Below are 11,489 nucleotides of genomic sequence, written 5' to 3'. Positions count from 1 at the left end.
ACTTTGATAGAATGGCTTATAATAGTATTATAGATATCTTTGGTTGTAGAGAACATTGTTGAAATAGCCAATTTGTTCAAAGTTGAGATTGTTCAATCTCTTTGTCTTTTGAAATTAGAAGTTAGTAGATTTGTAGAAAAAATATATTTAAGTGAGTAAATAAATATTTTTTGAGACAAATAATAGTTGGAGAAGTTTGCATGGTCAGTCATGAATTTGTTTTCCCTGGAGCAAATATTACCAGCTTTTACTAATCTTTAGACATCCTTCTACTTTAACTAATTCCTTAAAATTAGTTTTTTTTCTTTTTTTTTTCCAAAATATTCTATTGTATGAAAATAATTCTTTTGGTAAAAAGAAAACATATTACTGTTTGATTTTTATAAAAAAATGTAAACGTCCTTTAAAGTAGAGAAGTTTTTCTTTTTATTAAATTCATTCTGGTTGACATAAATTTTTATTGTTAAGTTTAAATATACAGATAGTTTGTTGAAGCAGCTCAAATGAAACTCATCAAGAGATTTGAAGTCCGATGGAAATTATCTAATTTTTTATGAGCAACAAATCATTGAACCCAAATGCGACATATATTTTCGCCTTCGCAGGAAGCCCCTTGGGCGTGGTCATGGGCCACCCACGCGGAGGTGCTAAACCCTTGGAGAGTCCGTCCACGGCGATGGATCTCCGTGGCTCATCTCGCACCCGAACACTTAGCGGAAACGCATCTGCACTCTGCCAGATCCTGTCTTCCTTTTGTTGTTCTGTGTTGGTGTTGATGTTGTGCTGTGCGGGGCCGGAATTACCGTCCAATTCACCGCCAGTGCATTCACACCCTCTATCGGCATTAGCATTGTTATCGCACTAATCCAAATATCTGTCAAGCTTTACAGTGGAGAAGTTACTGGAGAACGAGATTGGAATCGTATGTTTTGCAGGGCAATGTGGAGGAGTAGCTGCTTGAAGATGGCATGCGACGGGTTGCTGCACGCTGTGCCGAAATAAGTGCCTGTGGAGGTTGTGGAGGAGGTCAAGATGTGCGCTGAGATGTCAGAGCTCCCTGCATTGGCGTGAGGAGGTTAGTATTGGGTCATAGGATTAGGGGTTTAAGGTGGGAGGGTGCGTGGGTGGGTTCCTGTATGTTGCTGAGTAACCGGGGAGGCGATGGGGTTTTCGGTTTTTCTCCACTCCGGCGTTTTATTGGGAGCTGAGCAATTCAGGGCAACTGGGTCGAGCCTATTGGGGAAGGAACTATCTTTTCGGAAGGTGTCGTTGCGACAACCTGCTCGAGTGGAAAAGAAATTTGTAGGTAAGTGCAGTTGTGTAGTGAATTAAATTCCTGGATATTGGATTTGTTTTCGAATGTGGTTGCCGTGATGATGAAAAGGCTGCTTGTCTTCAGGAATTTTTTTTTTTTTTTTTTTTTTTTTTTTTTTTAGCAAGGTCGAGGTTTATCTCCTTGTAAAACATTGCAATTTTCGACGTGATTATGCATTTCCTTCTCTTTGACGTAGGAGTGTGCTTGAAATTGCAGTCAATTACCTTCCCGTGAACATGTCAGTGAATGGCTATGTGATCTCCCACGAAACTTTTAGCCTCAAACATGAATCTCAGGTCTAGCATGTTAGCAAGTCAGTAGTATTTTCCCTCGTGCCCAATATGAATCCTATCTTTACTGCTCAAGTGAGAATGTCACTTTTCCTCTTCCACGTTGTAGGTGCTGAAATCGGAGTTGGAATGCAGGTTCAGTTATTCGAAATGAAGTTAGTGGTGGAGAGATGACGGAGGAGAAGAACAAGTTGCTGAGAGTGGCGTCTACCTCAATTGGTTTGAATGCTGTGCTTCTGATGTCTGTGACGAAGCCTGTAAGTACCCTTTGCCAATGTACGCATGTTTGGGTTCGCATCTATGAGCAGAAGTTACAGTGTTGAGATTCTCCATCCTTTTGAGCTCTCGCTTTGGGTTAGCTTTTTATGCCTTATGAATTTTAATCTCTTTCTGCGTTGGTAAGCAAAAAATTTACTGGATTAGTTGGAATTTTTATTTATTTATTTATTTTTATCGAGATTGAACGTTAAACAGAAAGTGACTGCCACTACATATGGTTACACAGGCGCTACCAGTAGTCAGACAAAAGGACGCTCCATCAAGTTGGTTGTCACTGCCACTCCTTGCTGTGTTGGGAGCTATCTTTCTCAACGCAATTGTGCAGTATAGAGTTGTGGAGCGCTTGACACATCTTCCTCAACTGAAGGAAAGCACAGAAAAGGGTGACAATACGTTAAAGCACCGAGTTGTGGAATTAGAAGAAAATGTTCGGGAGTTCGTCACTACTGCTCGGTTACTGTCTAGACAAGTGGAAAAGCTTGGGGTGCGGTTCCGGGCAACTAAGAGGACTCTAAGAGACCCAATGCAGGAGGTTAGCCTTAGCACGTGCGAAACCCATGCAACTCCTGAGACTTGATTTCGTTCTTGTTACCGAAGGACGTGCTTATTCAGGTTGTAAAAGCGCCACATAATTTGTTGTCGTCCTGTTGGTAATCATTGCAGACTGCAGCAATTTCTGAAAAGACATCTCAAGTGACGATCGCACTTGCGCAACGAGAAGATCGGCTGGAGCAGGAGCTGCGAGAATTGCAACACGCCCTCCTCGCAATGCAGGTGCGACTCATTTGTCCCTCAAGTAACCCTTAACTCAAAGTTCGTTATTAGTCATCAGGAGTTTCTAACCTGTTGGCTCTAATCATTTTTCTACAGGAAGCTCAAGCGAAGCAGTTGGCACTCATTTCTCTCACCCTTAATAGGTCGCAAACCCAATGGCAAGCTCTGGATTCTAAGAAGCCGAAGAGTGTTATAAATGGAAGCAAGTCAGTTTACAAACCTTCACTTGGCGCACATGCACAAACCCTTGGAGGTTCTGGATCTACCCAAGCTGTAGAGAAATCAAAGGTCTTTGAAAGAGCCAGCAACGGACCATCTCAACCGAATGGAGCTAAACCTGACAGCGCCTTCTCTTCGGATGAAAGTCTTTCCAAGATTGATTTTTGGAAGGACGAGGTGAAGCCTTCTGTTGCGCCTCCCTCCTGTGGTAAAACTTCTACCGCTTCCTCTACTTCTAAACGAGCGGAGGGCTCAGAAAATTCTAATCTTGGAATTTTTTTCAGTGGTCGGAAGAGGAGTGTTTCTACCGTCACACCAACTGAGAAGATTGAGAAAACTGTCAATGCAGACACGCGCGATTCAGAGAATGTAATTTTTCACGAAGATGAAGAATCTTCTGAGTACATGTATGTAGAACAACCGGATTATGACAGCGACAGTTGGCTACGATGACAGCCGCAGAGTCTAGTCGAAGTAATTGTGTATATGAATACAGCAGAAAATTAACCTGTATGGAATCACAAGCTTGTTGGCTCCTAAATAATCACAACATTTTAAAGACGTGATGTAAAATTTATGACTTGGAATTCACACCCTTCATGCATGACTCGACATAAGCGCTGTACATGCTATGTAATTTTAGGACGTCACATTACAGAACAATGATTATAAACATTTTCAAACACCAGCCGTTAGCGAATATGCACTCTAAAATCTTCTCTGTCGTGCAATCCAGCCTCTTTTTGTTTGGTCGTACCTTCTATGTGTAATCTCCTAACACTGAAATAGCATTTTTTCTTCAGAAACTTGAGTAGGAAGCCAGTTAGACACAAATACTAGAACGCGATACGCAAACCATAAAAAGTCCGAGCCTTATGATGAACCCCGTCTGATTTCAGAAGCCCCGTTTGATGCTTGTGTCGAGCTCCTTGTCCAGTAGAGTGAAGGGCTTGGTCACCCATGTTGTGCAATACCAACGCCACTCAGGCGGATCCAGGCAGCAAGCGGCAGGGTGGATCCACAATCGAAAAAATTGGATAAAAATCGTAAGGCCTGAAGACCCCGATATCAAATATTACACTACTATGTAGAGCTTCTGTATCTGATTCTAGTGAAAAGGCCAAGGGGAGCGCCTCTTCTCCCGATTTCCTCAATTTCTCTCTCCACCCCCCGCCATGCTTACGGTACAATTCCTGTTCACCAGGTAAATTTTAGAGACAACATTCCAACGTCTGAGTCCAGAACGATACTCAGCAGTGCAGACGGAGAATATGATTCGATTCACCAGTTACCACTCTAATTCTTTGACAGAATCCACTTTCATGATTACAACTAAAAACATTTAGGCACTGACGGGTGATTCTAAGGAGATGATTAGTGGATATCAGTGTAGATAGAAATAAATTTACATCCCCCTAAAAACCACCACAAGAATGATGCAAAATAGCACCTCAATAACACAAAAGTGCTTCCACAACTCTTTTATATACATAAATGAAGCGCGAAATTGTGAGTACGCGATCAATTATCATTAATGACATCTATTCTACGCTGCCATTTATTCTGGACCTACAGGAGGCCTTCTTTCTCCACTGTAGCAGTGCAGCTTGATATCATATATGGATAGTCCGTCATCTTCACATCGATAATGACGTGTGTTAATGAGGCTCTCTAAATCTAGGTCAATATTTGATCTGGTTTGTTTTCCAAGATACTTGAAATATTTTCTTCCTCTTGCATCACTAGCCTTGAATCATGTTTATCAGGTGCAAACTCGCTCAATTGTAGACCTAATGAGGTGACTATATTCCTCGCCTTCGTTTCAGCCCCCACAGAAATGAGACATTGCAATAGCTGCTTCACTAACTTGTTATCATTCACTTTGACTGCTGTGACATTTGCACAAAAAAAATTCTTGGCATCTGCCATGGGTAACTGTTCTAGAGCCTTCCCTACAATTGAGGACCACTCTGCTGTATTAAGGACCACACCCTGTTCAAGTGCAACGCTGAGATAGTTAAGGACTAGGGTGTACCGTCCATGCATGGATAGCAACGGGAGGAGAACCCTGTAGAACTCAGCATTTGGAGGCTCGTTTGGACGTTGCAAAAGACAGGCCACCAGATCTATCAACCTTTCCTGTAGACAGATCACAGCAATTAGATAAAGACACAAGTATATCAAATCAACAGAAGAAATGCTCACATAACGTCCCCTAGGGCCATCCAGGATATACTGCAACCTCCATAGACAACTCGTTTCAAGACACAACGGGTAAAACTGACATACTCGAAGCACGTCACAATAATGACAAATGTTACCCCAAAACCCATAGTGGCTCGAAGTAACATGTCAACTTTTGATGAATGGATGAATAGAAAACTTGACAAAAGCAGTTTTGAATCATACGTCACATCTATCAAAGTAAAAGGCTGGTAGGCATACCTGGCCAGCTTTGACAATAGGCGACATGAACCATAAGTGGCGCCGACGATCGAGTTGAAATCCAGAAGTGCGATACTCTTGCAAAACAACTTCAAAATAATCCCAATGTTCACAGGCAGCGCAGGCACCTAGCATAGACTCATAAGTGTGCGCAGTTGGACTTAGCCTTGAATCAGCAGGAGTAGATCTGCTGTCAATGCCCTTGCCTTCCTTCACGAACTCAAACATGTTCCTCGCTTCTTCGAACATGCGGAGTCTTCCATAAAGAGCAATCATAGTATTGTAGGTTCCCACATTTGGAGAGCACACATATTGCATACGATTAAATAAAGTGATGGCATCTTGCCAGCGACCTGCTTTCTCGCAGGTCTGAATCAGGCAAGTGAATGTTATCACGTCCGGTTTCTTGGAAGGATGATTAGCTAGTTTTGCCACCTGCACAATTCGATTTGTCATGGTGAGATGAATAGAGGCACGGTCTGTATCATCGACTGGCCAGATTTGAGGTTGAATCGCAAACCAATGCAAAAAGAAGGTGCGGTGAGTTTGCACCTGTACAAGGGCTTCGCTTAACCGACCTGCGGTGCAAAGTGCAGATGCAAGAGCATAGTAAACTCCAGCACATTCAGAGACTCCTCGACTTTCCATATCTTCTACCATTTCCATGGCTCTATCCACCTCACCAGTCGTGCCAAGGGCCTCCACAAGAGCTGCAAAAAGTCGACCTTCAAACACCTCAGAATCATTTACTTACACTGTGGTGAAACGAAATTATACTACTACAACCGTTTTTGATATAAAAATCAAACCTGTCCGTGTCTGCAGTTAGTTCATGTTGAATCTAGCAATTCAAAAATTGATTGCTAAATAAACTGAACATGGTTCTTGATTGATATTTTTGATTAGAGGATGAAATTCCTTAAAATCTTGACTTGTACTAGAAGCAATATCAAAACAGGGTTGATGGGATAGACCTTTGAAAGTTTTACCACTAGGAAGAAAACCTTCTCTCTCCATTAGCTCATAATATTTCCAAGCTTTATCATACTGCCCTGATTTTACCATAACCTTCAACCCCAGCCATAATATCGCATCGTGAGCTTCAGCTTCATGTGTGATCCTATCTAGATGCCAAGATTCCTATGTGGTGTAAAGGAAAATGCACATTAAACAACTTTGCAAGCTACAACCTTAATCAACTCACTTATCACCTCAGATAGAATGGTTTCCAACAAAACGAGCATGCTTTCCCGTAAACTGACAGATAGACCACATAATCGAGGATGTCTGTAATACTTTAAGAGCCAATTCTCACCTCAATTGCGAGATCATAAGTAATAGAATCAGGAGTGATCCGAGAAAATTTGATTTGTTGTAAAGCCCATTCCGCCCCTTCCCATTCTCTATGAGGTCCGCATGCATTTATGACCTGTAGCACCCACTGTCAGTCGGGCGTCGTTGTCCATGTCACAATCATACGTGTAATTCAAACATGCAAGTATTAGATTTTCATTCAACGTAACTAGAATGTAGTTTTCTTTCTCCAAATTCGTTCTCCAGCATGGCCTGAGGGCACCAACAGCAAGACAAGGCAGCTTCTGAAGAGGAAATTGTAATTGTGTAGATCTTTTGACTGTCCATCCCTATGCATACTTACGCACTTCCATTTTAATTCTGATCGTAAACTTCATGTATACGTTTCCGGACATTCTGATAGAACTTCGAGTCACTTATGACACCAATTTTCTGATCAATCTTAAAACTATACATTTTATCAAATAAGAAGATTCGATGTAAGAATATGCAATAATAGATGTTCACGTACAGCATTGTAAATCACAATGTCCGGCTCCAGGGACCCTTTCCAGCTTAACTGTAGTGGTATGCCCCTAGCACGCTTCTTCATGGACTCTTGCCTTAGGGACTCAATCAAATGGAGCAACTGTGTAAGATGACCAGCTTTGCCAAGAGTCACAGCTATAGAGTGGTAAGCGGCAATATCTGGATAGGTTGAATGGTCTTCCTGTAGAAATATTATTCCTTGTGAGTATTAAGGTAAACTTTGAAATAATTTCTACCACCCCACTCTCCATCACACGAGAATACATTCTGAAGAAAACATCAAAAAAAGTAAAAGTCTAAAACAAAGCATGAACTACATCATTCGCTGATGGAGAAAGAGATCATCAGCCACAGCCCATGCATTATAACGAGACTGGATGAGAATAAAACTGAGGTTATGGGACATACACGCATAACGTTGAAGACATTCAATGCTTCCACAGGTCGAAGACACTTTCCAAGCACAGCCAGGAGCGTCGTGTAAACATATCTGCCACAGAATCAATAAATGTCATTCACTACGCTCACACTTTTCGACCGGAGCATCATATTTATCCTAAATAACAAACAACCAGGATATCCTTCTGCTCAACTACATGATTCAGCAAAACGTACAGTGGAATGAAAACTGACCGGAGAATAGATGCGCGCAGCAAAGAAATAAAAAGAAAAGAGGTGTGAGGAGAGCAAATGGTACCTGCTTCGACAATGCCCGAAATGTTCTCGACAATGTACCCAGTGTACAACTTCCATGGCTTTACGCCAATCGTTATGTACCCCAAGCATTTTTACTAGTTCTATCAAATGACCATTCGTCCACTTTACACGAGAGCCATGCATGAGTCGTGAGAGCAAAAATGTCTGCTTCTTGCCCACCTTAGTTAACCTAATTCCAATTCACCACCAGTCAGAAAACTCATACCTCAAACACAACATTAGTACACCTAAAAGAAGCTGACGAGCTGACAATCACCTTGTACCTACATCACCAGTGTGACAACTTCCAACAACAGATGTCTCTGCCAATGCTTTCCAATGATTTGTTAGCACGCAGAATGAATGTCAGATCTAAGACGTACTCTTCTACCAGTCGTTCTAGGTGCTTCCTCTCGTTGGCTGGCAGCCTCCAAACCCTGCTAGTAGCATCTTCGTGCAATTCTTCATGCACACCATGCGTTGGTAAACTATCTCCCAATTGCTTATCCAGTAATGTTGCCAAAGGTTCTCCCTTCCTTCCATCTATGGTACACTGACCCACAATATTCTGTTTCCGTCCTGAGGTTTTAGGATTAACACGCAAATCCATTCGTTCAAGAGCACTCGAAGAGCCTTCCTGGCAACATGCTTCCTCAGATGCTGTACTTGCATCTGTTTTATTCCTATCACGCATCTTACGTCCACTACACGTACTAAATGCATTATTATGGGAACGGCTAGATATGCCCGCTACTTTAATTGACGTGTGTTTATTAAGAGAATTCTCAATGAAATGCAACTGTGATCTATTACAAGAGCGCACTGGCGAATTTTCCTCCACGTTCTCGTAATGCACATTGATTACAGATGAGTTTTCCTCTGTCATGTTGCCATTGTCATTACTCGAGAGCTCAATATTCTGAGCCACCACGGGAATCTCCATATACAGATTTCTCTCCTTCCGTTGAACGCCCAAACTCCCATCTTCATTTATGCCAAGACTACGGCTACCATTCTCTTCAATGTAAAAATTTGATCGAGACCCTACGTCGTCAATGCCTCCATCGTTGAGTCTCACACCATCATTGCAAACATAACTATTCTCAACAATTTCCTCAGTATATTTTCCAGAATTATCCACATCGCCATTGCTGCGACGTTCATGAGCTAGAAGCCAGTCATTCGGTGCAACTGACTCAAACTCCACTTCATCCAGGCTGCCCTCATTCACCGAATGCGAGTCCTCCCGAAACCTACTAGAATTCACCGCGAGCTCACCCTCATTAATGTCCGAGGTCTCAGTGGTGCTAGGTTCAATACAATTCGCTGTGTCTCTGACCCTCATGGCAAACTCTTCCTCAAACTTGCTTATAAGAGTGATCTCCCCCGCTTGCTCTTCTTCTACCTCTATCTCTACCTCGGATTGCACAGCACCTCTGTCATTTCTCACGAGATTCTTATTTTCATGCCTCTCCTGCTCCGTCACCCTCCTCATCCTCCGCTGCTTCCTTCGCCACTCCTGCTTCTTCTGTCTCCGCTGCAGCTGCTTGGGTGTAATCTCCGCCACTGACGGGCTCCGCTTCAATTGTACTGCTTGGGAAACTATAGGGAGAAAAACACGCCCAGCGGAATGACTTGCGGCAATTCCGTTCCCCCATGGATTCCCAAACGAGACCCCGAACGCATTACAAAATGAAAGAGCCCGAATTGATGCTCTCAATTCCATGGTGAATTTCGACACAAGTCTAAATGCCCACAAACTGAAACTCCATGACGAATGCTCAACACCACAGGCAGCGAAAGCCAAGGGGACACGGATATGGCTGTAGCTGTGGGAGATCACAACAGCAATTCGAAGCAATGGATCTAGCTCCAAAGACTGGGGTTGAGGGGTTAGGATGTGGAAAGACATGGAAACCCTAATTTAGCTCAGTGCTGGTGTGGGTGGTGAGTGATCAGTGGTGGATATGCCCCTGAGGAGGATAGATAATTCATCCTTTTCGATGAATGGTACGGGTGAGACTTCGCCGACGACGTTGAAGCACGACGTCATGTTCAGCAAGCTCATTTCTTCTTGTATATTGTGTATTGTTACAATTATAACCATAGTCATCCATGACTCGGGACGAAAGGCAATTATTGTTAGATCTACTCAGCCAAGAGCTAAAACTATTGGAACAAAACTGAGTGTCCATGTTACACTCAAAACACGGGTTGAGGTGCGTGCTTGTTTGATTGGAAAATTGAAGATGAAGACTGAAACGAAGTGATATGCCACCATGAATTTTACTTACACAAAGGAAGTAGCTTTGGCTGTTTTCACCGAGCCTTTTTCCCTCTTATGATCAGCTCTTCAAAAGAATTTTGCCTCGAGAAGTACGGCTTTGGCGAGTAACGTCTCCAATTTCAAGACACTTTGGTTATAGACCGAAAAGTGCACGATATTTTAGAATTGCTTTATGTTCAAAACAAGTTGCGTAGGACTCTTTCTCATCCGTTTTCAACAGCCTCACCAGATGGAAAGACTTTTTCTGAACCATACGGGCTATCAGACCTCGTTCTCAAAGCTTTGAACGCAATTGTTGCAACCTCAAATTCAACAGATGGACGCTGCCTGAGTCATTTGGGAAAGGTTTGTGAGTAAATAAGAAGAAGTTTGAAAAGATACCATCTTTAAGTCACGGATTTGGAGCATAGCACACAACTGCGGATACAAAATTGAAGGGACTGAATGGAGAAAACTGCCTGGAGCAGAAGGTTACACGAATCCGGTGAAAAGTAGTTTGGAGTGTGGGCTGTGAATGTAACCTGAAATAGAGCACGTATGTCTAACAAGATCGTGCATGAGTCAAAGACCTTGCTCACAACTCTATCATTTCAGAGCTGTAGCAGGGATTATACAGCAACTACGAGTAGGCGTGGACCACATGAAGCTACCAAAAAAATTATGAAGCAATTTCATGTGAACCTGGTTGCTCATTCCAGGAATTTGCAACACGATGCTTAGAGAATCTGTTATGGCTTCATCAACAAGGATGTTGAGGTCCAGGTAGTTCACGCCATCGTTTTACATTGATGAAGCAACTACCAATTAGTGGAATACGGTCCGGTCGCCATCTTGGTACCTCAGTAAGTAGCACGTGTTCTACAAAAAATTACTCAGATTTAGTACACTCCTCCAGAGATAGTTTCCAAATTCAAAGATGAAGCATAGATTTTGCAAACGAATCAAACATAAGAATCTAAATACACTACATTTGATCCTATTCATTTTCCAACCTTATCTGCTGGTTATTGAGGGTACTCAAAAATCTGACCTCATCCAGAGGAAAGACGTCTCCGAATCGTTTAAAACATGTTGACATTTGACCAATGGTAAAAGTAGCTGAAAAGGAGTTTTGAAAATGATGATGGAAAACAAACCTCAAGGATAAATACTGCAGTCGGAATCACAATCCCAGCTCCTGAAGAGACACGAAACCCTAAAAAAGAGTCCCTCAGAGACCAGGGACCGGGGCTCTCTCCTGCCAGAGGGAGTACGTTGCCGGCGCAGAGAAAAGTATGCGCAAGTATTCCATACTCCCTCAATTATCGCATTGGCAAAACAGTTGAAAAATTAACCTGCAGAT

The 11,489-nt window shown here is 42.5% G+C and overlaps 2 protein-coding genes across 4 annotated transcripts; one reads left to right on the top strand and one right to left on the bottom strand.

The window, feature by feature from the left end:
• Window positions 1-746: 746 nt before the first annotated feature.
• LOC112287599 (uncharacterized) lies at window positions 747-3,454 on the top strand. The gene is made up of 5 exons (XM_024530752.3): window positions 747-1,306; window positions 1,741-1,862; window positions 2,111-2,416; window positions 2,548-2,658; window positions 2,755-3,454. The coding sequence occupies exons 1-5, from the start codon at window positions 1,162-1,164 to the stop codon at window positions 3,328-3,330; spliced, it is 1,260 nt and encodes a 419-aa protein (XP_024386520.1). The 5' UTR covers window positions 747-1,161; the 3' UTR covers window positions 3,331-3,454.
• Window positions 3,455-3,504: 50 nt separating this feature from the next.
• On the bottom strand, window positions 3,505-9,804 carry LOC112287598 (uncharacterized). Of its 3 annotated transcripts, XM_024530751.3 has the most exons (10): window positions 8,244-9,804; window positions 7,862-8,050; window positions 7,573-7,654; window positions 7,148-7,345; window positions 6,638-6,751; window positions 6,297-6,390; window positions 5,875-6,032; window positions 5,323-5,757; window positions 4,913-5,016; window positions 3,505-4,070 (listed from the first exon to the last, which is right to left on the bottom strand). In XM_024530751.3, the coding sequence occupies exons 1-10, from the start codon at window positions 9,770-9,772 to the stop codon at window positions 4,028-4,030; spliced, it is 2,946 nt and encodes a 981-aa protein (XP_024386519.1). In that variant the 5' UTR covers window positions 9,773-9,804; the 3' UTR covers window positions 3,505-4,027. The 3 variants fall into 3 exon arrangements, with proteins under 3 accessions (XP_024386519.1, XP_024386518.1, XP_073392850.1); XM_024530750.3 differs by lacking the exon at window positions 3,505-4,070 and having other exon boundaries at window positions 4,333-5,016; window positions 8,244-9,803; XM_073536749.2 differs by lacking the exon at window positions 3,505-4,070 and having other exon boundaries at window positions 4,333-5,016; window positions 6,312-6,390; window positions 8,244-9,803.
• Between the last annotated feature and the right edge of the window lie 1,685 nt (window positions 9,805-11,489).

This window comes from Physcomitrium patens, chromosome 10, assembly GCF_059467195.1.
Source record: "Physcomitrium patens ecotype Gransden chromosome 10, ASM5946719v1, whole genome shotgun sequence".
NCBI classification, from domain to species: domain Eukaryota; kingdom Viridiplantae; phylum Streptophyta; class Bryopsida; order Funariales; family Funariaceae; genus Physcomitrium; species Physcomitrium patens.
The sequence above is the reverse complement of the archived record's forward strand: the minus strand, read 5'-3'. Positions and strand labels throughout refer to the sequence as shown.